Here is a 25,949-nt window from a genome sequence, read left to right as displayed (position 1 = left end):
TAATACCTTCCTTCAGGGTGACAAAGTAACGTTATTACTACAAGTGTAATATCCTCCTGCAGGGTGACACAGTAACGTTATAACTACCAGCATAATATCCTCCTGCAGGGTGATACAGTAACATTATTACTACCAGCGTAATATCCTCCTGCAGGGTGATACAGTAACATTATTACTACCAGTGTAATACCTTCCTGCAGGGAGACACAGTATCTTTATTACTACCAGCGTAATACCTTCCTTCAGGGTGATACAGTAACATTATTGCTACCAGTGTAATATCCTCCTGCAGGGTGACACAGTAACGTTATTACTACCAGCGTAATATCCTCCTGCAGGGTGACACAGTAACATTATTACTACCAGCATAATATCCTCCTGCAGGGTGATACAGTAACATTATTACTACCAGCGTAATATCCTCCTGCAGGGTGACACAGTAACGTTATTACTACCAGCGTAATATCCTCCTGCAGGGTGATACAGTAACATTATTACTACCAGCGTAATATCTTCCTGCAGGGTGACACAGTAACATTATTACTACCAGCGTAATATCCTCCTGCAGGGTGATACAGTAACATTATTACTACCAGTGTAATATCCTCCTGCAGGGTGATACAGTAACATTATTACTACCAGCGTAATATCCTCCTGCAGGGTGATACAGTAACATTATTACTACCAGTGTAATACCTTCCTGCAGGGAGACACAGTAACTTTATTACTACCAGCGTAATACCTTCCTTCAGGGTGACACAGTAACGTTATTACTACCAGCGTAATATCCTCCTGCAGGGTGACACAGTAACATTATTACTACCAGCGTAATATCCTCCTGCAGGATGATACAGTAATATTAGTGCTACCAGCGTAATATCCTCCTGCAGGGTGATACAGTAACATTATTACTACCAGCGTAATACCCTCCTGCAGGGTGACACAGTAACATTATTACTACCAGCGTAATATCTTCCTGCAGGGTGATACAGTAACATTATTACTACCAGCGTAATACCCTCCTGCAGGGTGACACAGTAACATTATTACTACCAGCGTAATATCTTCCTGCAGGGTGATACAGTAACATTATTACTACCAGCGTAATATCCTCCTGCAGGGTGATACAGTAACATTATTACTACCAGTGTAATATCCTCCTGCAGGGTGACACAGTAACATTATTACTACCAGCGTAATATCTTCCTGCAGGGTGATACAGTAACATTATTACTACCAGCGTAATATCCTCCTGCAGGGTGACACAGTAACATTATTACTACCAGCATAATATCATCCTGCAGGGTGATACAGTAACATTATTACTACCAGCGTAATATCCTCCTGCAGGGTGACACAGTAATATTATTATTAATACCAGTGTAATATCCTCCTGCAGGGTGACACAGTAATATTATTATTAATACCAGTGTAATATCCTCCTGCAGGGTGACACAGTAATATTATTATTAATACCAGTGTAATATCCTCCTGCAGGGTGACACAGTAATATTATTATTAATACCAGTGTAATATCCTCCTGCAGGGTGACACAGTAATATTATTATTAATACCAGTGTAATATCCTCCTGCAGGGTGACACAGTAATATTATTATTAATACCAGTGTAATATCCTCCTGCAGGGTGACACAGTAACATTATTAATACCAGTGTAATATCCTCCTGCAGGGAGACACAGTATCTTTATTACTACCAGCTTAGCATTGTCCTGCAGTGTGACACAATAACATAATTATTACTACCAGCGTAATATCCTCCTGTAATAAGATGCTTATTACCATTATATATATAATGTGAGGAAGCACAAAAGCTGTATCGGGAAAGTGCATATGAAGGAGCCAGGAGAGGGGATTGGGAGGGAGATGAGAGCTGCAGCCGTCTCTCTCAGCTCTGCTCTGCTATGCATACAATGCTCTGCCAGCTCTGCAGTGTATGGAAGACCTCGTGGCGCAACGGTAGCGCGTCTGACTCCAGATCAGAAGGTTGCGTGTTCAAATCACGTCGGGGTCATGGGCCAAAAACTTTTTCTTATTTGTTATTTTTTTTTATTTATATTTTCATTACACTGCCAGTGACCTGCGGCCGTTTCACGTGCTTATTAGTGGATGATGGGTGGGGGCAGTATATTGGGGGGGGGGGGGGGGGCGGGGGAGGGAGAGAGGGGATGGTAACCTGCAGAGCATATGGACAGAGCATAAATGCAATATTTTGGGGGTAACAATCAGTGCTGGGGCAGATCATAAGTCCCCTGCCAGGAGCTCTCTGTGGGGCAATTATCAGTGGGTAGTGTACATGGGGCAATATATAGGGGGTAACAAGCAGTCAATCATGGTGTGGGGGGTGTCATAGCACTATGTGGGGTAATTCATAGAAATAATGGACAGAGGCAATATATTGGGGGGGGGGGTAACAGACTTGGGGTAGCCTATGGAGGACTATAGCACTGTATGGGCTACTTATAATTAGATTGTGAACGGGGGGGCAGTATTATTGGGTGTTATAGCACTGTGTGGGTATATATATATGGGGTCATTAACTGTAGATGGTGGATGTGGGTAATATGCAGACAACTCAGTTATACTTTATCTCCTACATTCCGCGGAGACTCTGTTCCTGCACATTGTTCTACAGGAACGGAGGTGGTGTAAAATGGAAGCCAAGAGGGGGAGATTTAAAAAAAAAAAAAAAATTGAAGCCCGACGAGGATGGGATTCGAACCCACGCGTGCAGAGCACAATGGATTAGCAGTCCATCGCCTTAACCACTCGGCCACCTCGTCCCAGCGTTCCCCCCTTCCCTCACCTCGGGCAGGTGTCATCATCTATTCCGTATTGGGATGAGGGTGGTGAAAGAATCTTCCTTACAGACAGGCTACGGCAAGATGGCCGCGGCATGGGTCTATAATAGGGACGCCCAGATGGGGAGGAGCCTGCGCCCATGAACCAGGGAAGTCCTTCACGACAGCACTTCCCCACCAGAAAGATGGCCGACAACGGAGCTGCAACCTCAGAATGGGCGAGGTTTATGCAAATCAGCTTAGCGCCGCTGCTTATGGGATACATCACCTAACAGAGCTCTATAAAATAGCGACCGGTAGCTATAGGTAGCGGTTCAGTACCGTAGTGCCAGGGGTGGGGTCTGTGACCTGGGCAAAGTGTGGGCAGGGGGTAACTGCGTGTGTGCGGGTGGTCTCCCTGGGCTCCCCCGCAGAGGGCTTTGGTGTGGTCCCGGCGTGACGCCATCACCCGTCATCATCAGTGAGGTTGATCCTTACCTGTTCCTCCTTATGGAGAAACAGACATGATGAATGGGGGAGGCTGAGTATGTGATTACCCTGATCCCCAGCACCGCTCTGACCGACAACCAGGGTGTGTGTCATTCTGATACCCGACAACTGCTCGCTGATGATCCATGGTGATGTAAAATATAGATTAATGTGTGTTCATTTTAATACTGATTTCTGGGGTTGGTAATCATCGGTACATGTAGCATCGAATGGCTTTAAGCTGCGACGGAGAGTGACCAGCGACTTAACAATACATCGCTTGATGGTTCCCAGCATCGGGCTGCCACTATCGATGGTGCGCATTGTCGGGCACCGCAGCGATTGATGGTGAAAGCACGCCACTTATTAAGACCATCGATAGTCGGTGGCCATCGTCACTCTATAATAATCAGTGACACTATAACAGCTGGAGACCCGATTGGACGATATCATTGTGTGTGTGGTGCGCATTGTCGGGCACCGCAGCGATTGGCCACTTATTAAGACCATCGATAGTCGGTGGCCATCGTCACTCTATAATAATCAGTGACACTATAACAGCTGGAGACCTGATTGGACGATATCATTGTGTGTGTGGTGTTGCACACGTCACTACTGGGGGGTGATTGGGAATGGCTTAGGTAACGTCTCTCCCCGTCCTATCTGTCACATGAGCCCAACAACAGCAACAACATCCTCCATTTCATTCAGCGACGAAATGGCGGACATGGAGCTCTCGCTCCACTGACAATGAGCGGCATCACTCCCTCCCCACCAATGGCTGCGCAGGGACGCGAGGAAGCCAATCGAGTCGCGGGGTTTAGAGCCGGGTGGGTGCAACCAGCCAATCGGAATACTCGGCTCTGTGTCACGAGGGCCGTGGGCTGTGGTGCGAGTCTTTTAAACTGACAGCAGCCAATGAGGGCCGCCTTCTGCGCGCCGCGGCCAATCACAGCGCAGGGGGACCGGGAGGCGCTTTGGCGGTTGGGATTTGAATCGTGCACACAGCGCGTGAGCGGCGGCAGCGACGGCTCAGGTAACCGGCCCCGGGGGGGGAGAGAGAGAGAGAGGGGGCAGCACAGGTAACGGGAGCAGGGTGAGGTAGGCTGCCGGCAGCGATGAGTTGCCCCGTGTGGGGGTGTAAGCGGAGGAGGAGGGGGCCATAGTACTGTGCTGGCTTCTGGTCAGTGGATGGGATATGTAAGGGGCCTATGAAGCAGTGAGACGGGTGCCAGCAGCCAGTGGAGAAGTTGCCCATAGCAACCAGTCAGCTGCTGTCTGTTATTTTATAGACTGTACTTGATAAATGCTACTTGAAAGCTGATTGGTTACTATGGGAAACTTCCCCCACACTATTCACTGCTAAATATACCCCATAGAGCCATGCTGGGGTTACTGTCTGTAGAGTGTAGGTGAAGGCAGTATATTGGGGGAACAGGCAGTTAGACAGTAATGGATGGAGATATATATATATATATCTCTATATCTATCTCTATCTATCTCCATGTGTGTGTCAGGGGACAGGTAATGGGGCTCATGGTCCTGAGAGGTAACTATTTGTAGACGGGGGTACAGTATGCTCGGGCTAGCCAGCAGTCTGGGTAGATAATCTGATGACAGTGCCCCGGGGAGAGGGTTTCACATGTTCAAAGAGGGGGTAGTTAGCATTAGCAGAAGAGCTTATGGGGTAACTGACCATCTGGCAGAAATGAGGTGGGGGTACGTGGTGTGGTAAATAAGCATTGGGAGTGCGGTGGGTATATGTGTAGTATGTGCTTTATATACAATTAAAGTGTCTGACACTGGTTTCCTGGTTTGTCATCAGCAGGATGTCATACAAGGAAAACCTCAACCCCTTCTCTAAGGTATGTATAGTATATATCCTGCCTCGCTATGAGGTTGTATCCGTGTATTGCCTTCTATCCTATTGTCCCACAATGGCAGAGCATTCCTGACTAAGGGAGTGTGGTGCATGCTTGTTTAAAGTATACAATCCCACTATGCATCACTCTCCTGTGCCCATGCCGTCTGTGTCCCGTATTCAATTAGAGGCGATAAGCTGTGATGGGCGGTTTTCGCCGGTTTCTGAAATATCGTCCTACTTAATTCCAGGATGTTTTCGCCTAGGCGAAAACCTCCATAGGCAAAAGCAGGCGAAAAAGTTTCTCCACCCAAAGGCAGGAGAAAAGAAATGCAAAATCTATATTTTCGGGTACAAATGTGGGGACTTGGTTCAGAACCATTTGGACATCCACCCCCCCCCCCCCCCCCTTTCCCCTTAATGACTATTTGGGCAATAAAAATCTTAAATCATCCAAAACATGTAATTATTGGGGAAAAAGTGTTGAACAATGGGTCTAAAGTGCTGGGACAGGTATTTTGGGGTGCTGTATGGATGGGGCAGGTGTTTTCAGGAACATCGCGCTTTTCGGCGATCTCGGCTTTTCGTGGCTAATTGAATCTGGCCCTGTGTTTGGCACCAGTAATGAAATGCCTGCAGTGGGTTTGGAATCCTCTGGTGTTTAATGACTTCTAGGCTCAATGAGAGTTGGATGTATGTCTGATTTTTTTGGTGTTTGTATTGGGCGGGTGCAGGATGTAGATTTGGGGGTGGGAGGCAGGCCTGCGTGTAGATTTGGGGGTGGGAGGCAGGCCTGCGTGTAGACTTGGGGTTGGGAGGCAGGCCTGCGTGTAGACTTGGGGTTGGGAGGCAGGCCTGCGTGTAGACTTGGGGGTGGGAGGCAGGCCTGCGTGTAGACTTGGGGGTGGGAGGCAGGCCTGCGTGTAGACTTGGGGGTGGGAGGCAGGCCTGCGTGTAGACTTGGGGGTGGGAGGCAGGCCTGCGTGTAGACTTGGGGGTGGGAGGCAGGCCTGCGTGTAGACTTGGGGGTGGGAGGCAGGCCTGCGTGTAGACTTGGGGGTGGGAGGCAGGCCTGCGTGTAGACTTGGGGGTGGGAGGCAGGCCTGCGTGTAGACTTGGGGGTGGGAGGCAGGCCTGCGTGTAGACTTGGGGGTGGGAGGCAGGCCTGCGTGTAGACTTGGATATCGTTGATTTGTATTCCTTTATACTTGGTGTAGCGGGAATGGACGGGTGAGTGTAGGCTGAGTACAGGAAGGATGTGTACACATGATTTATTACATTGTTTAGAAATAGGGCAATATACATATTTATATTGAAGGGTGACTGGTTAAACATGTACATATCAACACAATTTTCTTGACTGTCTGATTTACAGTTGTGCACATTTGAATGGCGTTTACCTCCATATATATTGCAGCGTATGTCTGCAGCCATATTCAGTCATTGGGCTCTATTTCAATTGAACGCGAATTAAATAGCGCCGGGAGGGAGCTCCCGGAGCTATTCACTTCAGCGCGCTGTTAAGGATTTCTTCTCACACCCCTCCAGGGGTGCGAGCAGAAATCCGACCAAGTACAGGCACGATGCTGTTTTCTGCCCTTAGTGCCGCGGAAACAGCAGCGCGCCAGGAAGTTTAGTTGGAGAATGCTCGTTCTTGTGACTAAACACCCTGTTTAAGGCGCGAAGATGGGCATTCTCAGACCTAACAGCCGAGGATGGGCATTCTCCGACCTAACAGTGCGCTGAATTAAATAGCTTTGGGAGCTCCCTCCCGTTGCTATTTAATTCGCGTTCAATTGAATCTAGCCCCATCTCTCCTCCCCTCATAAGTCCTCTGGGTTGTCTACACCAGTCATGCAGTCTATGCCCGGCTTTAGACCATTCCTCAGTTTATACCGCTAACTGGACCTGTTGGCATGATATGTCTGGCGTGCTGTGCTCATTATCCCCTGGAAGTTGTGGCAGAATAGGGAGCTGTGCAGTGTACCCCGGCAGCCTTGTACGATGGTCAGACGTGCCCCGGACTTGTTCCCGTTCCGCCTAATAAAATGTTGTGGTCAGGAGCACGCACCTGCTTCCTAGTAAATATTCTGTTTTGTTCTACAGTTCACCACTCCAACCAGTGCTTCGGGTCCGCAGAGGGTGCTGAGGAAAGAACACTACCCTTCTTCAGCTATGACCTCATCACTTTCAGGTATTGTGCTGTGACATCACGGCTAGCTTAGGGCGGAACTTGTTGATCTTCCTATAAAATCAATGTTTTGAACAAATGAAGGACACCCAAGTATATGGAGAGCAAGTTCGGGAATTAAGCATTGAAGACCCCCATCTCATGCTTTCCTTTCAATTTGGGTAGGGATGGGAGGGGTATGGGGGTAAAACAAATGCCTCTGGATGTGTAATGTCTCCTCCTCTTCCTGTGTAATTACCATGCCTACAGGAAGAAGCCTATATGGCTTTGATGGATGGGACATGTTTGGGGATAGTAAAAAATTATTTGTTTGAGTTTCTCAAAGGAAGTGTCAGGTCCCAGAAATCATGTTGCGTCCCCTGTATGTTGCGTCCCCTGTATGTTGCGTCCCCTGTATGTTGCGTCCCCTGTATGTCTCTAGAAAAAAGGGTTTTGTTCATGCACCAAATCTCTCATAAATATTGGTTGCTGTTACGGGTTATTGAGGTTCTCAAGGATAAATCTCTTATTGAGGTTCAGAATGTGATCATATCTTATATGTAGGAGAGCTACTGATGACCCCAAGGTTGTCATATCCATAAAAAAGCCAAAGTGACAATTCATTTAAATACAGAAACAAACTGAAGTCACGCTGTGATAAATAAATGTGCTCCACCCTGCTCATCACCTGAGTTGAAATGCTGGACACGGGTTATTTCAACTGTGCCCTTTCACACTGCACGGTAACCAGGTTGCTGCGTGTTCACGTGCAATAACCCGGGTTATTGCTGGCAATGTGAAAGGGATATAAGTTATGATAAACAATAACACAAATCACAGTATACCTGCCGTTATTCATAGGGTGACAAAACAGACTGAACAGAAGATATATTGAAACACAGGAGACAGTACTGCGCTGTGAGGAGTTTATTTTATTAATGGTCATTGATTAATCTGGTGGTCAGTGTGACTGGACTTTAATAACACAATATGGTTACTGTACAGAATACAGCATGTAAAGTTATTTTATTCCTGATAAGTATCGCTGTTTGGGATGAATTGTTTTCCTACACAGTGCAGCACAGGGACCTTCAGGTTACCTCATTACGGATTAAGCTGTGTAACTATTTTTCAAAGCTTGCTGCGGGGTTCAGTCCGTTAAGGTGCATACACACGGTCAGATGAACGATTCGACCAACAATTTGAACTACGAACGATTTGACTGTATTAAAATGACTGGAATCGTCCAAATCTGACTGCAAACACATCAGATGTCAGATATTGTTATCTGATCATCGGGAACGCGCATCATTCATCGTTCAGACATGTCAGATTTCCCTTCAGATATGAACGATTTTTGAAATGGTTATCGTTCAGATCTGAAGAAAAATCTGACCGTGTATGCACCATTATGTCACGCTATGAAAACTGCAGGTATACTGCAATTAGTGACCAATATTTATCTGTCAATTACTTTTCATACAACATTGAATAACTTTTAACATGCACTTAAAATCTTTTGGTGAATGGCAAAATACTTTCACAAGAAAGAAACATACTTGCAACATTGTAACAAATAAAATAACAAAGTGAGGCCCAGCAAGGTCACGTAACGTCATAAATCAACACAGACTGCTAGATCTATTCACAGAACGTAATTCAAATTGAAATGAAACCTGCTGAAACTGGGGCTTTCACAATGAGAAGCCCAATAGACCAGCAATCTACTGTATTCAGTGGCGGAAGTCCCGGAGACAATGGAGTCATTTGCCGCCGGGCGTCAGCCCTGAAGGGGGCACTTGGCTCCATTGTCCTCGGGAGTTGCATGGAGAAGGAGCGCCGCTGATCGGCGCTCCACCTCCATTGGCGTAACTACGGATTGTGCAGGGGGTGCGGTCGCACCCCCTGCACCCTCCATTTGCCAGGCGCCCGCTGAGTGTTACCAGCCTGCGCCTGGCTCCTATTGAAAGCCTCGGTGGCAGCCGGAGGACAGAGCTCCCTCTGTCTTCCGGTTTCCGCAGTGCACTATGGGAGTGACGTCACTCCCATATTGCCGAGGAGCGGACGCCGGGGTATGGACGGCAGCAGCACTGGAGCAGGGATAGAGGTAAGTGTTTTTTTTATGTGTTTGTGGGGGGGGGGGGGTGATCTCACTACTGGAGGCAACTGCAGGGGGCTCGGTGCAAATACTGGGGGCTCACTACTGGGGGCACTGCATAGGGGGACCACTACTGGAGGCACTGCATAGGCGGGCACTGCATAGGGCGAACACTACTGGGGGGCATTTTATAAAAGAAACTGCATAAGGGGAGCGGTGGCAGCTGGGGCTGGCATAGGTGCTGGGGGGGTGGTGCATTTTAATTTGGGGGGGGGGGGCACCAACATTATATCTAAGTGACTACATATCCGCATACATTGTTACCCAATATGGAAGCTGCTCAGATCAGTTTATAGGCCCCCAACAGGTGCCCGCAAGGGAGGGCTCAATCTAGACGAGAGGGAGAATACAGAGTTCCCCCAGCTCGCTAGAAACAGGCCAGTAAGAGAAATGTACCCTTCTGCATGGTAATAGTAATGCAAAGATCTGTTACATCATTCTGTAAATATATGGTAAGCCAGTAATCTCTGGTGGTCCTACACTACATGATTATATCCACATACATACATTATATAAACATTTAATCTTTATCTAGTAAATATATAAAGAGTTACAAGTGGGCAACCTATTTAATTTTAGATTCACCTATTCCTAACTAACTTCACTGTCTACCTTTTAGTATTTAGCTCCAATTGTTTTAATTTTTGAATTTTTTATTGATAAGTAATTAAGGGACAATAGGGGTGAGCATCTCCCTCTACTCAAAAATAGTTTTTATTTTAAGTTAAGTGACTCTTTAAAAAGGGTTCATGAAAGTTATTCCCCAATCCCGTATGTCTGTCAATCAGTGTTGGGGATGGTGGAACTGGTACCCCCTGTGCATTTGGGTGATGAGAGCTGGTCCCCTGTATGTCTGCCTATGTGGGGGGGAAGCTAGTACCCCTGTGTGTCTGGGTGGGGAGAGGAGCTGGTCTTCTGTATGTCTGCCTATGTGGGGGGGGGGGTGAAGCTGGTACCTCTGTGTGTCCTGGTGAGAAGAGGATCTGGTCCCCTGTACGTCTGCCTGCCTATGTGGGGTGAAGCTGGTACACCTGTGCATCTGGTTGGGGAGGGAAGCTGGTTGCCCTGTATGTCTGCCTATTTGGGGGTGTAGCTGGCCCCCCTGTGAGTCCATCTGGGTGGGAGGAGTGTAATATGAAGCTGTAGGACTAATCGCCCAGTATATCTTTCTCCCCACAGTTTCGGCAGGCCGAATGACTGTGACTGATAACCAGCATGAGAGAGCGGTGGATTGGTAAGTGCTCACTCAGATCTCCTGTGTGTGTGTACTGCTCTGCCAGTATGTGGGCAATATCCCTCAGAGGGGTGAGGCTGGCTGGGGAGCTCTCTGTTGTGATACAATAAATGGCTCATTGGGGAGTTGATTCACTGCGATGTGTCGGGAAATTAGCCGCGCAAAATTAAATTGTGAATCAGACCCCTCCTATGTAATTTTGTGCAATTCAGCCCCAAACTCCCCGCAATTCTCAGGGCAAATTTTTTTTTTTCCTTCTCACCATCTGAGCAGGGGAAAAGGTGGGGAAAGTTCTAATTTTAAGGTATAAATGTGGGGACTGTGCAGAACTTCTGGTACACCTCTCCCAATTAATAATTGTGCACCTGGAGGGGTATAAATAGCATAATTTGCCTAATAAAGAAATGTCCATTTTCAGGTTACTCTCTAAAGCTCAGAAATGGCGTAAATGGTCCAGGACAGCTATGGCGGGGTGTGGGTGGTCTGGGACAGCTATGGCGGGGTGTGGGTGGTCTGGGACAGCTATGGCGGGGTGTGGGTGGCCTGGGACAGCTATGGCGGGGTGTGGGTGGCCTGGGACAGCTATGGCGGGGTGTGGGTGGCCTGGGACAGCTATGGCGGGGTGTGGGTGGCCTGGGACAGCTATGGCGGGGTGTGGGTGGTCTGGGACAGCTATGGCGGGGTGTGGGTGGTCTGGGACAGCTATGGCGGGGTGTGGGTGGCCTGGGACAGCTATGGCGGGGTGTGGGTGGCCTGGGACAGCTATGGCGGGGTGTGGGTGGCCTGGGACAGCTATGGCGGGGTGTGGGTGGTCCGGGACAGCTATGGCGGGGTGTGGGTGGGCCGGGACAGCTATGGCGGGGTGTGGGTGGGCCCGGGACAGCTATGGCGCATTGTTACATTGATGTTAGAGGGATTTTTGACCTTGCAGATGGGAACTAAAGACTTTACTTTGAAATAATTTTTCTACCATTTTTAAAATCTGTATAAATCAGCCATTTGACACCTTTTTAAGTACATCCAGTACTCTGCTTATAGCTACCAACAGCTTTCAAATACTGTTGCTATCTTTGCCGTTTTTGGGGGTTTTCAGGGTGATTTTTTTTCGCATGCTTTGATCAATGCGATGCATCGCCGCAATAGTCACAAATTGCTGTTTACAATTAAATTATGAGAATTGTGAAGTCAGCTGTTTTTACGATGCTAATTTGCACATCCGAACTCCTCAGAATTAATCTGTCACTTTCTTCATATTCTATTATATTCAGTTTAAACCTCACCAGGGTCTGGAGTCCCCCCTATAGATTTATGCACTGTGGCCACGTGTGCCTGTGGGGACCACTTGTAAGTGAACCTGGCTGTTCCCGAATTGTGCTCTAGTCTCCTCAATGGCGCCTCCTATGCGTTGGATCAGCTGTACGAGGAGCGCCGAGCTAGCGTCCATGCACTTTCCTGGTCTGCGGCAGAACCCTTATTTATGGAAATCCTCTTTAATTCAATCCACTTTGTGTTTTGTGTTTTATTGTACTAATCTATGTTGTAAATTAAGCTAATATAATTGCAGAGGGATAGGAGTGTCAGATGTGTACAAATGTACAATATTTCAAGAAAAAGTCCAGTTCTAATGTTGGCACCATACCTAGAGCATCTAAGCACTTGTTCACATGGTGATGTATCGTTTTTCTGTCCCAACAGTCCCAAGAAGAAATTCAAAATTGAAGACTTTGACATCGGCCGCCCGCTGGGTAAAGGCAAGTTCGGAAATGTCTACTTGGCCCGGGACAAGAAGACCAAGTTTATCATGGCTCTGAAGGTGATGTTCAAATCCCAGCTAGAGAAGGAGAACGTAGAGCACCAGCTGAGGAGAGAGATTGAGATCCAGTCTCATCTCAGGTACGTCTTACTCACTGAGCCAGCAGGGGCCGTACACATTGTCCGATGTCTGTCACCTCTCCTGCTTTAAGTTAAAGTTTCGTCCCAATTCTTATGATGCCGTGCACCCCGTCTTTATCTCGTTGGGTAATATGGAAGAGGAAACGGTATCGTCTATAGTAGTAATTTTACAGCTCAGCTGCTACAGGTGTTTTCTCAGGACGGTAACGTAGCAAATATGACTATTGTAGTCTCTAATACGATGGTTTTGGTGGGAACTGTTCTGTAAATCCACCCATTGTTGCTATAAGCATGTTTTGTGTGTTTTGTTTTTTTGCTGTATTATAAAAATAATCACTCCTTTTGGACTCTATGGAACGGAAAAATAAGTGAGAAATAAAATCCACAAAAAAAGATGTATTTGAAATAGTTTTGTTAAACATCACCCCATTGAACAATTGAGTTGATAAATAGTCTTCACCATCCAGAGCCCCCGCAGATGGGGGTTATGCCCAGATATATAGGGTGATCTGATGGTTTTTGACTAAAGTAGATGCCCACTCCGCCAACCATCACCTCCCATGCCTGCAATGTCCCAGGCTCCATCTCTAGTGATTGTCTGTCTGATCCTCTTCTTGCATTTCCCACAGACATCCAAATGTCCTGCGTATGTATAATTACTTCCATGACCGCAAACGGATCTACCTGATGCTGGAGTTTGCACCCCGAGGGGAGCTATATAGGGAGCTACAGAAGTATGGCCGGTTTGATGAACAGAGGAGTGCCACGGTAAGCGAGACTTCCACGCAACTTGTGTGTCTACAGAATACACCCCCTCCTGCGGCCCAGCCTCCTGATTGGACCACTGGCACCTAAATGACAGTGGCCTTCTAGAAGTGTGGTCACATTAAAGTTGTTCCTCATAGAGCAATGCTCTGGGTTTATCTGTTGGGAGTAAATTAATGTGTCCGGGCTGTCTGCTCATCTGTCTTCTAGTAATCTCCGATGCTTCTCTCTCTGCAGTTCATAGAGGAGCTTGCGGATGCTCTCCAGTATTGCCACGAGAGGAAGGTGATCCACAGGGACATTAAGCCGGAGAATCTGCTTATGGGATACAAGGGCGAGCTGAAGATCGCAGACTTCGGCTGGTCCGTTCATGCCCCCTCACTCAGGTACATAACAGGTCCCGGGCGCTAGGAGTACGCCGGCAAGCATAAATACAAGTTCTGAGGTTGTTTTTTTGCCTGTAGGCGCCGGACAATGTGCGGAACACTGGACTATCTGCCTCCAGAGATGGTGGAGGGCAAAACTCATGATGACAAAGTGGATCTGTGGTGCACAGGTGTCCTCTGCTATGAGTTCCTGGTGGGCATGCCCCCTTTCGAGAGTCCCTCACATGCGGAAACCCACCGTAGGATTGTAAAGGTAAATTATTCCTGGAGTCGGGAGGCCTGGCTCAGATTTAGAAGCAAAAGAAAAAATAGAGCTAACAAGGAGCAATTTGCTCCTGGAGGGAGGGGTGGGGATGTTACAATGAAAGGAGTGTAAATGCATTTGTATTTTGCAGGCAGTGAAAATAGGGGCTCCTTTTGCATGTATCAAAATACTGGGCAGCCATAGAAAAAAAAAAGATTGACGCCCCTTTTTTAATCTTAATTTTTTTTATTTCCTCCTTACTGAATCGGGCCTGTGACACTGCATGCTGACTCTACTTCTCATCCTGACAGGTTGATCTTCAGTTCCCATCCTACTTGTCGGAAGGATCCAAAGATCTGATCAACAAACTCTTGCGTTATGTCCCAGCACAGCGACTAACACCTAAGGGTGTCATGGAGCACCCGTGGGTGAAAGCAAACTCTCGCAGAATCTTGCCTCCCGTATTCAGTTCCAGTCAGTCAAGATGAACCCCGTTTTGTACTTTTTTTCTGCAGTTCACACCCCCACCACTGTGACTACCATCGGCCCAGCCGACCTGTCAAATGAGACGTTACAACCGGTTGATATGGTGTTTTATACAGTTAGCTGCAGGGCGCTGGTGGGTGTTAAAGGGTCTATAATATATGTGGTTGTATATAACAGTGCGGCTTTGTAACCGCTGGGTTTGGTGTTTATATGTGATCTGTGTATAAAGCAGGTGGAGAATGAATGTTTGCAGTTTTGCATGGACCCATCTATGGAGTGGAGACTGTATGAGCAGTGTGGGAAGATAGAGGGGACCTACAAGGCTGGCTGGGCAAGCTGATACTTGTGGTTCCACAACAACTGCCAAAGCCTGGCCTAAATAAGCAATACTGGTTTTTAATGGATTTTCTTTTTTTTTTAAATGGGTATTTATGTTATAAAATCGCATCACTTTAAACTTTCAAACGATTGTTTTAGTAAAAGTTTGTGTTGACTTGTATTGTATTCCAGTTTTCAGGGCACTGTTGTGTACTGTTCTTTGTACATATTTTTTTCCTATGTAAATAAACTTAATTTTTAAAATGTCTTTTAGTGCGTTGGCAAATGCTCAATGGTAACTCCTCTGATAAATAGCCGCCAGAGGGAATAAGTTGTCTGTATGTGTAAGATGTAAGAGGAAACGTTTTGAGAAGATGTTTGTGGAGCGTGTTGGAAGGGAGAGATTAAATAAGTATAGGTGGTATAGAAGTGTTAAGGTTGGTTGCAGGGGTGGGCAAGGTCTGTTCTTTCAGTGGAGATGCCATAGACGGCAGTCTTTAATGGTCTAGTCCAGCTTCCCATCGTGGGCATGGACACAGGTACAAAATCATTTGTGTTAACAGCTAAGGTGAGGTGGGAACATCCGGTGAGTGAAATCATGGTTTCTTGTTCATGTCCCATGGTAGCCTTGATAACTCCATAGTCGGTTGAATAGACAGGGGAAATTAACACATCCATATGCTGTGACTCCCACTGGCGTGTATCAGCTGAGAGTAGTGCTAGTGTAGCGTGTTTTTCATCTTCAGGGTTGACCTTTGGGGTATAGCTGGATTTGGATCCCCGGGCACCACACAGTTAACGCTTTAGCTGCTCCCAGTATGCACTGGGTCCATCCTCTATACGCCGAGCCACATGCACCTCAGTTTAAGTTGGTGCCCGGCCAGAGTCGGGTCACCCTTAGCGCAGGGGGGCAGCCCCTAAGCTTATTTTAAGAGTTTTTATTTTTCATATTTAATTTTATTTCATTTTTTTTTTTCTAACTCTTCAGAGCGGCAGCGTCGGACTGTCCATTGGACGTCCAAGCTGCCGCTCCTACACCCCGCCGGTGCCACAACGCCAGTACAGATCTGGGAATCGCGACGGGACCCCAGAGTCTGTACTAGCCGGACTCTGGAAGAATCCCTAGGCCAGGGGTTCCCAGCCACAGTTCTCAAGGCACACTTAGTCCAGGTTTAAGGATAGCCATACTTGAGCACAGCTTAATTAGTACCTCTGTTGTTTTGATTTAACCATCTGTGCTCAACCATGGCTATCACTAAAACCAGGACTGTTAGTGTGCCTTTATGACTGAGGTTGGGAATCACTGCCCTAGGCTGCTGCCGGATCGCCGGGGAACAGGTAAGACGCGAGTGTAAATGCAGTCTTCAGCCTCCGGTGGGGACAGACCGGAGGCGCTAGCTGTGGCGGTGGGCTCCCCCTCTAAGGAGGCATACCCTGCGGGTCCACTAGACCACCAGGGATAACATACGGGAGCCAGCATTCCGGGGGTTAAATGCTAGCCAGGGGTGAGAGCCTTCCCTGTCTAGCGGCTCCTCAGCTCAGCGCGCGTTTCCGCTCGGTTCTGGCGTCGCTGAGCTGCATTCCTCCTTCGGCTACTCCTGTGAAGTCTCCAGCGGCCATCTTTTTTTTTCCCTGGCACATCGCAGATCTCTTAGGCAGCGTGCGGTCCGGTCCCCCTGTGTACCTCTCCCCTGCTAGGACAGCGTACACAGCACTATAGCCCTCCCAGACACTGAATCTGGGCAGGTTAATTGTGTATTAACTTTCTGCATTGTATGTGACTTGCTGGTGCTGACTGTGCTTTATTTCTCCTTACTGTCAGTCTATTCCTATCCCTTTCCTTCTCCTACGGCCCTGACAGGTGTGTGTGGGGGAAGGGCTTTTCTTGGATCTCGCTTATATAAATTCATGTATTTGTGAGGTCGGTCACATTCGGTTGTGTGCTACACGGTGCCATATCTATATTTGTGGGTGCACCAGGAGTAAACCACTGAACTTCCCTTTTGTGTTGATATATATTTGTGTGTGTATATGTGTATATATATATATATATATATATATGTGTGTGTATATATATATATGTGTATATATATATATAATTATATATATATATATATATATATATGTATATATATAATTTTTATCATGTCTGACGAGGAAGTTGATCTCTCTGCGGCTCCTACTGTTCTCCTGCAGACGCTGCGTCGCAGGAGAACATTAAGGAGGATTTATCACAGGATGGGCTGTGTGTGAGGTGCCATCAGTTACCTGGTCCCTCTAACCCCCCAAATTCGGGTGGGGTTTTCTCAGGTGCTGCCTTCCATTGCGGACCGTCTGGAGGTCCTAACTGCTCTCCCCCCTATGGGGTTACCCCACCCAGCCATCCCTCCCCTTCTCAGGGTATACCGCACATTTATTGCAGTCTCCCCCTGGGCCTCAGACTGTTAGTCTATATACGGGGTTACCTATGTATATTCCGTCTCCTCCAGAGACACAGCAGTCCATCATTCCCTTTCAGGGTATCCCTCAGGTGGGTCAACCACCATGGATGGATGTGTTCTCCAGTTTAGTCCAGAGTTTGGCAGCCTCATCTTCAGCCTTTCAAACTATGCTACGGAGTGACAAGCCTCAGAAGCTGTCTAAACGCCATGTTATGTCATCCCAGTCTGCGCAACTATCAGACTCTGTGTCCTCGGAAGATGGGAAATTGCCTGGGACTCTGACTCGGATTCCCCTGTCCGGGAGGTGGAACCTAAATCTTCTATTAATGTGCCGGCATTGGTAAGGGCGGTGCGGTCCATTCTTGATATACAGGATGACGCATCGGTCCCTAAATCCAAGTATCCAAATTTCAAACAGGCAAAAGTGACTTCAGCAGTTTTTCCTCTATCTGACCAGCTGACCGATCATATGGCGGAGGCCTGGCAGTCGCCTAGTAAAAGGTTCCAGCCGCAAAAACGTTTGGTGTCTAGTTATCAGTTTCCTGCAAGTCATTGCAAAAAGTGGAAAACCCCGCCTGCAGTGGATTCTCGCGTTACCCGCTTAATCAAGAGTGCTACACTGCCTATGCCTTCCATTTCATCCCTAAAGGATCCCACAGAATGGAAAGTGGAGACTTGTTTAAAATCTACTCGGGGGCGGTGGCCCATCTGTCCATGGCCATCTCTTGGGTGGCTAAAGCCATTGAGAGCTAGGCCAATGTACTGGAAGATACCTTTCCTGAGGAAGCTCCGGAGATTCAGAGAGCTTTAGTGGGACAGATGAGGGATGCCGCTTCCTATATTGAAGTGTCTTTGGATGCCAGTCTTTTGACTCCTAGAGTATCGGCTGTAGCGGTGTCTACTCGCCGGTCTTTATGGCTATGTTCTTGGAGAGCGGATGCGGATTCCAAGAAAGGAATGGAGGGGTATCCGGTCATTAGGTCTACATTGTCTATATAGAAAATGTTTGGGTAGACAATGGAAGATAGACAAGCAATACGTAGACAGGGTCTGAAGGTCGACTAGTAACAAGGTCAACAGGTACTGAAGGTTGACACACTAAAGGTCGACATGGTCATTAGGTCACAACTCATGGTCGTCATGCAAATGGTCGACACATGGTTTTGTTTTGTTTTTTTTAGCCCTAATCTATACCCTAACCCTCCACTTGGTGCCTAACGATCCCTCCTGGTGCCTAACCCTGACACTAACCCTAAAAAAATAGTCGACCATTTGACACTGTCGACCTACTGCCTGTCGACCTTGTTACTAGTCGACCCGTCGGGAGTAAGTGCCTAACCTTAACCGTCAGGGTTAGGCACTTACTCAAACAAAGAAAAGAAAAAATGTCGCCCCTTTGAGTGTCGACCTACTGCCTGTCAACCTTGTTACCTGTCGACCTTCTGACCCAGTTGACCTTGTTACCAGTCGACCTTTAGTGTGTTGATCTTCAGTACCTGTCTATTGCCTGTCGATCTTCCATTGTCTACCCAAACATTGTCTATCTAGACCAGTGGTTCTCAAACTCTGTCCTCAGGACCCCACACAGGTCACAGTTTCCAGGTCACACAGCAGGTGCACAGGTGTGTTCATTACTCACTGACACATTTTAAAAGATCCACAGGTGGAGCTAATTTTACTTGTGATTCTGTCAGGAGACCTACAAAACATGCACTGTTTGGGGTCCTGAGGACCGAGTTTGAGAGCCTGTGATCTAGACAATGTAGACTTAATAATCCACACCCACCTGGAGGCATACTCTTTAAGGGGGAGATTTTGTTTGACCCAGCCCTGGACAAAATTGTAGATACCCTGGTAAAGTCCAAGTCAGCTTTTCTACCATCTGTGGCTGCGCCTTCTAGGGCTACGACCTCTGCCTTTCGGTCCTTTCATAGAAAAGGGAAGTCAAAGGGTCAGTCCTTCCCAAGGCAGTTGGCAACCAAGGCCGCCCCTAAACCAAAGAAGCAGGCCTGGAGCACTAGACTCCCTGCTTCCAATCCAGAGGATAAGCCTTCAGCCTGATGGGACAGGCCTCCCTCTGGGGGATCCAGAGTGGGAGGCCGACTAATTCAATTCTCGCAGTGCTGGTGCAATACAACCATGGATGCTTGGGTACGAGAAGTGGTCTCTCATGGGTACACCCTTTCCTTTAGTCACAGACCTTCACACCAATTCTTCTGCACGAGTCCTTCTCAGGACAAGACCAAGGCCTTACAGATTCAGGGAGCCATAGAGTCCTTGCTGAAAGCAGGGAACATTGTTCCCGTTACTAGTCTACTCTTTCTGGTTCAGAAACCCAATGGGTCTCATCGGCCTATCCTCAACCTGAAGTCGCTAAACAAGTTCCTCAGAGTGCCCAAATTCAGGATGGAAACTTTGTGTTCCATCATTCTGGCTATGGAACCGGGGGATTATATGGTCTCCCTGAACATCCAGGATGCCTACCTCCATGTTCCTATAGCACCTTCACACCAGCGGTATCTGAGGTTTGCTATATGCCAGCATCACTTCCAATTTTAGCCTCTGCCCTTTCCACGGCTCCAAGGGTACCCATCTGCGGAGCTAGGGTATACGGCTTCTATCATATCTAGACTACTTGCTATTGCTGGCGAGCTCTCCGGAGGTCCTTCTACAACGTCTGCACCCGACGATCGCTTGTCTGCAAGTGCACGGGTGGCTGATAAACTGGAAAAAGTCCTCCCTGATTCCGTCACAAAGGATGGTTCATTTGGGAGCCCTTCTGGATTCTTGTCATCAAAGGATCTTTCTGACTTCTGACAAGATTTCTTGCCTGCAACTACAGGTACGCAGTTGCCTAGGAGTTGCCAGGTGTCTGTTCACTCGGCAATGAGGGTTCTGGGGTCCATGGTGTCTGCATTCGACATGGTGGAATATGCCCAGTTCCATTCCAGGCCCCTGCAGGGACTAATTCTATCCAAATGGAACAGGACTCAGATGCTGGTGTTTTCTCCGGAGGTGCGCCAGTCTCTATCTTGGTTGCTTCAGACATCTCATCTCACCAGGGGTCGCCCCTTTTGGATCCCGGACTGGGTTCTTCTCACAACACACCAGTCTCCGGGGTTGGGGTGCAGTGACAGATCCACTTTGACTTCAAGGCCGTTCGACAGCGGAAGAAACAATTCTCCCAATCAACTTTCTGGAACTTTGGGCTGTGTACAGGGTCTTCCAGTTGTCAAGTCATGTTCTTCAAGGAAAAGCCATGCAGGTTCAGTCTGACAACGCCACCACGGTGGCGTACATCAACCATCAAGGGGTACTCCCAGTGGAACTGCGATGTCAGGTGTCACGCATCCTGTCTTGGGCAGAGTGCCACACTTTCAGCCATCTTGGCAATGTTCATTCCAGGAGTCCTCAATTGGGAGGCGGACTTCCTCAGCCGTCACAACGTGCATCTCGGGGAATGGTCGCTTCACCAAGAGTTGTTTCAACTACTTGTGGACAAATGGGGCCATCGACACTCTGTTCCTTCTGCCTCAACGTCCGGACCTGTTGTCTCGGGGTCCCTGCCTTTACCTGGACCTGGGTCATCTCTTTGACGGCGTAGCTCTTGAGACATCCATCTTACGGTCTAAGGGTTTTTCTGGCTCTGTCATCAGCACCATGCTGCGGGCATGCAAGCCTGCCTCAGCCAGGATTTACCACAGAGTGTGGCATACCTATTTTCAGCGGTGTGACATGAGAAATTACGATCCTCAAGTGTTTCATGTTTCTAGGATTTTGGCGTTCCTTCAGTGTGGTTTGGACCTCTGCTTTTGCCTAGCTTCTTTAAAGGTTCATGTATCCGCACTATCTGTGTGGTTCCAGCGAAGGATAGCTCCACTTCCATATACCTGCACCTTTTTCCAGGATGCTCTAAGGATTCAGCCTCCCTTTGTTCCCCCAGTGGCTCCTTAGGATTTGGTGGTGGTTCTTCGGCCCTCCATTCGAACCACTAGAGTCAGTGGACATCAAGTGGTTGACTGCTAAGACTATTTTTCTCCTGGCGATTGCTTTGGCCAGGAGAGTGTCAGAATTGGGGGTGCTTTCCTGTCGTCCCCCCTTTTTGATATTTCACCTGGACAGGGCGGTGCTTCGCACTCGTCCAGGATTTCTACCTAAGGTGGTTTCTAAATTTCACATTAATCAGGAAATTGTTGTGCCGGCCTTTCAGTCACCTGACCTCTCGGCTGGTGAGGCCTCCTTGGATGTGGCCTGGGCTATCAAGATCTATGTGCAACGGACTAGTTCCATTCGGAAGTCTGATTCCTTATTCATCCTCTTTGAATTCACAAGAGGGGATGGCCAACAAACAAACAAACTTTGGCTAGATGGCTTTGTTTGGCTTTTTCTGAGGCTTTTACACAGGAGGGCTTGCCTTTTCCAGCCTCTGATAAGGCTCATTCTACTGTCTGTAGGACCTTCGTGGGCAGCTTGCCGTGGCGCCTCGGCTGTTCAGCTGTGTAAGGCGGCCATGTGGTCTTCCATCCAGACCTTTTCTGAGGTTCTATGCTTTTGATACCTTCGCCTCTCAGGATGCATCCTTCGGGCGCCGGATTCTCCATTCAGCACAGGAGTGTCCCTGCCCTTAGTTGGACTGCTTTGGGACATCCCCAAGCTCAACCCTGTGGACCATGAAGAAGAAAATTAGATGTGGTAAGAACTTACCTTTTTGTGATCTCTTTCTTCGAAGACCATAGGGTCCACAGGGCGCCCGCCCTGACGCACCTGGCTTAATTTGGGCTGTGTTGCTGGTCACCGGTTTTCCGTCTCCCTTTCTGCGAGTATGGTTCTTGTGTGTTCCAGTCTTCCTTCTCTCTGTTGTTCCTCCTCCAGCCTTGGCTACTTGCCAACTGATGTGCCTGTGGCTCGGGGGTGGGGTATAGAGGAGGATGGACCCAGTGCATCCTGGGAGCTAAAGCTTTGTTTGGTGCCTGTGGATCCACCCCAAGCTCAACCCTGTAGACCCTAAGGACTTCTAAGAAAGAGAAATAACAAGAAATAACAATCATCCTGCCGGCGCTGCGACGCCAGTACAGATCTGGGGATCTCGGCGGGACACCAGAGTCTATGCTAGCCGGACTCTGTGGGCTCCCCGTACTGCTGCCGGATCTACGGGGACAGGTAAGATCACTGATCACCGCTTGCAGTCATCTGCGTGTTCAAGCAGTCTGTTGCCTCTGGTTGTTGGGGACACACCAGAGGTGCTGGCAGTGGCGGCAGTCACCCCCATACCCCGCGCGTCCACTAGACCACCAGGGACTTAAAGTTTGAGAGCTGGCGTCCCGTGGGTTAATAGCCGGCCAGGGGAGGCAGCCTTCCCTGTTACAGCGGTTCCTCCCCTTAGCTCAGCGCGCCTTTCCAGTCTAAGGTCTGGCTTTGCTGAGCTGCTTCCTCTGAGGTCTCCGGCGGCCATTTTACTTTGTGGTGCATCGCGGATCTCCTAGGATGACGTTTTGGTCCTTTCTCCCTGCGTACCTCGCCTATTGTGCCTCCCCTGAATATGGGCAGTTGATTGTAGTGCCATTTGCAGTATATTATATGTAATGTTCATGTACATATATTTCTGCTTTGTATGTGACTTATACTAGCGCTGACTGTCCGTGCTTTTTCTCTCATCTTGTAGTGTATAATCTATCCCTTTTCTTTACAATCTGCCCGAATACAGGTGTACTTAAGGTGGTTCTGAGACCTCACATATATACACTTGTCAATATTTGTGAGGTTGGTCACATACTGTTGCGTGCTGTATGTTGCCATATTTTAGGTGGAACTGTGTGTTGCATATGCTGATTGTGGGTCCCTTCAGCTGCTTCATATTTCCACAATGATTGTTAGTCAGATATGTCTGACTTGGAAATGGAGCACGATACTTCACCCATTTTTGCTATCATGCAAGTCATGTGTGGCAGGTGTGAGTACGGAGGATTTGACTCAGGAAGGGTTATGTGTAAGGTGCCATCAGGTGCCAGGCCCCTTAACGGATCCCACTTTGGGTGTGTTTTTTTCAGGACTCTGGCCTCCATTGCGGATCGCCTGGCGGCCACCATAGTTATAACCCAGTTGGGATTACCTCAACATGCTACCCTTCCCTCTCAGGGTTCCTCGCAGTTTACCCCTGTGACAGACTGTCGCACCCTACCAGGGTTTTTCACAGTCCATGCAATTCCCTCAGGTACCACAACAGTCTCATTTCCCTTACAGGGATTACCACAACAGACACCCTGGGTGGATGTCTTTTCTAAGCTACGACCTTTCAGACCATGTTAGATAAGGACAAACCTAAGAAGGTGTCTAAATGTCCTGTGGTGTCTCCTCAGTCTGCACTTCTGTCTAACACAGATCGTCAGCCAAGGGAAAAAGGGATAATGTATCTGGCTCTTATTCCTATCACACGAGCGGGAGCCTAAATCAAGTATTAATATCCCTTTTTTTGGTGCTGGCGGTCAAGTCCATCCTAATTATAGAGGATATCGAACCTACACCTAAATCACATCACCCTCAGTTTAAGCATTAATGTGTCTTCAGCTGTGTGGCCGGAGGCCAGCCACACGGTTAATGGCTGCCGCGGCACTGAAGGGGTTAACCCCTGTGCTTCTGCGCCATTTTCCACAAGGACAATGGGCGCTAGGCGCCATATTTAAAATGTATTACCGGCGCTAGGTGCCGGGTGTGTAAACGGAAATGTTTCAGGCTGCTGTTTAAGCGCCGCATCGTGCCGGAGGTAAGCTCCGGCAGAGCGGCGATGATTGTATTAACCCCCGGCATGCTGCACCGGGGGTGGGGGCTATATGTTGGCTCTGCAGCCCCGGGTCATCTCTGGCGGCTTCCGCCGCGTGACAGCTGGGGTCCGGGAGCATGGCGCCCCAGCTCCACAGGACAGCGCAGGGAGCAGCTGAGTGCTCCCCGCTGGGGGCGGGAGTTTAGCTCCCGGCGCCCCAGCAGGCTGTAGCTGTAGGGCTAAGCGCCACAGGCAGGGAGGACTGGGCTAGCCGGCTCCCTGCATGGCGCTGGTTAACCCCCGGTGCGTGGCACTGGGGGCACAGTGTGCTGCCGCTGGGGGCTGGGAGCATTGCTCCCGGCACCCCAGCTCCCCAACGCAGTGTGGCCAGCAGTTAACCCTCGGTGAGAACTGTGGTAGCCGCATGCTGGGGGTTGGGGGTGCTGGCTCCCGATACCCGAGTGCAGAAGAGAGGCCTGTGGCTGCTGCGCTCAGGAGATTTAACTCCTGGTAACCCCTAGCGCTGAGAGAGCCCCAGCACTGAACCCAGCAGTCCAGGACTACAGGGATAAGGGAGCCCAGCGATGAGCGCTGGGCACAGTAAAATAATAAATAAATATAGATGTATTTAAAATGGCTTGTGCAGCACTGAGCCAGGACAAGGGAGGTCCTGGGCTGCAGTGCTGCAAGTGTGTTACAGCCTGATGCAGGGCACAGGCTTGGGCTGTATGTAATAACACAATGATTTTAAGTATATAATTTAAAGTGAAATGCAATTACCTGTAATGCTCTGGATGGACAGGGGATCCAGAGTCCTCCGTGGGCTGCTGGGTCCCCCAGCCCCTTCCAGAGGAGATAAAATGTTCCCCTATGCAGCCTCATGCCTGGAAGTGGTATGAGGAGGTGCATAGGGAGCTGGCTAACTGTGGCAGGGAGCTCCAAAATAGCTTCCCTTCCATGTCCAGAAAACCGTGCCCGGGGACCCTGCTTGCTCTGGAGCTCAGATTCAGGCAAAGATAGCAAGCTTGGTCAATTAGCAGATTCCTGGAAGTAGGGTTTTGGAGGGAAACCTCCCCCAGCCCTAGACGAGCTGACTCCTGGGTGGTGACCAAAACACCAGGTAGTCTCCGGCACAGGGTAGTGACCACTCCCCCCTGTCCATAGGGGACAATGTCAAATGTGCATGTGGCCAGCACATGCACAGGTCATGCACTTAGAATGATTGGTTGGAAACCACAGGGAGGGCTTACCCCCTGTGGAAATGTGTATTGGAGTGGCATAAAAGAAGCCTTCGTGCCTGGTAAAATTGTACATCTTTGAAAATCCTGTGTGGAGAAAAATTGCTGTAACATCTTGTAGTGTATGCTGATTATTCCCCTTCAATCCGAAGGGAGGGTCTTTGTTAAGACTGAGAGCAATAAACACCTTTGCCTTTACTTCGACTAGATCTGTACCCTGCGACTAACAGAATTGCGCCAAAACACTATTCCGTTCTGCTGTTCTAGGTAAGAGCTCAACGTCTCCAAGTTCAAGCCCTCTGCCAAGCTACCGTGCAGACCTGCAGGGGCATATCAACCCATTGGCCAGGATGGCACTCGCCAGGGGCGCTGACCAAAGGGGGGGCGCCGCCCAGCAGTGCCACCAGTAACCAAGGTGTGGACAAGTTTCCCGGGCCCCACAAGTTTAGGGCAGACCGCAGTGAGAGTGGTCTGTCATACACAGTTTACAAACAGACAGCCGGCGGCGGCTGTGTGTTTGTAATAGCAGCCAGCTAATGAGAGTCTGCCTGACTCTCATTAGCTGCTGCGTCGTCAGCGGAGGGAGTCGGCTGGAGCTCACTCATGAGCTCCGTGTTCTGGCTCCCCCCGCAGCATGTGATGGGAGAGACGTTTCTCCCATGCAGGAGAAGAGCGGGCCGGGACTCGGACAGCGGCGGTCGCGTCAGGAGT

The 25,949-nt window shown here is 48.7% G+C and overlaps 1 protein-coding gene and 3 non-coding genes across 5 annotated transcripts; 3 read left to right on the top strand and 1 right to left on the bottom strand.

The window, feature by feature from the left end:
* The first annotated feature begins 1,960 nt into the window (after positions 1-1,960).
* Positions 1,961-2,032, top strand: TRNAW-CCA (transfer RNA tryptophan (anticodon CCA)). The gene has a single exon. It is a non-coding gene; the product is annotated as a tRNA-Trp (tRNA).
* Positions 2,033-2,719: 687 nt separating this feature from the next.
* Positions 2,720-2,801, bottom strand: TRNAS-GCU (transfer RNA serine (anticodon GCU)). Its single transcript has one exon. It is a non-coding gene; the product is annotated as a tRNA-Ser (tRNA).
* Positions 2,802-3,273: 472 nt separating this feature from the next.
* Positions 3,274-3,407, top strand: LOC148507413 (U8 small nucleolar RNA). Its single transcript, XR_015869726.1, has one exon. It is a non-coding gene; the product is annotated as a U8 small nucleolar RNA (small nucleolar RNA).
* An 800-nt stretch (positions 3,408-4,207) lies between these two features.
* On the top strand, positions 4,208-15,070 carry AURKB (aurora kinase B). Of its 2 annotated transcripts, none has more exons than XM_088446024.1 (9): positions 4,208-4,323; positions 5,116-5,152; positions 7,255-7,342; positions 10,656-10,710; positions 12,406-12,603; positions 13,233-13,371; positions 13,606-13,754; positions 13,833-14,007; positions 14,310-15,070. In XM_088446024.1, the coding sequence occupies exons 2-9, from the start codon at positions 5,117-5,119 to the stop codon at positions 14,484-14,486; spliced, it is 1,017 nt and encodes a 338-aa protein (XP_088302150.1). In that variant the 5' UTR covers positions 4,208-4,323; position 5,116; the 3' UTR covers positions 14,487-15,070. The 2 variants fall into 2 exon arrangements, with proteins under 2 accessions (XP_088302150.1, XP_088302151.1); XM_088446025.1 differs by having other exon boundaries at positions 5,113-5,152.
* The last annotated feature ends 10,879 nt before the right edge of the window (positions 15,071-25,949 follow it).

This window comes from Taudactylus pleione, unplaced genomic scaffold (assembly GCF_031769625.1).
Source record: "Taudactylus pleione unplaced genomic scaffold, aTauple2 ptg000393l, whole genome shotgun sequence".
In the NCBI taxonomy this organism is placed as follows: domain Eukaryota; kingdom Metazoa; phylum Chordata; class Amphibia; order Anura; family Myobatrachidae; genus Taudactylus; species Taudactylus pleione.
Note: the sequence above shows the minus strand (reverse complement) of the source record. Positions and strands in the feature narration are given on the sequence as shown.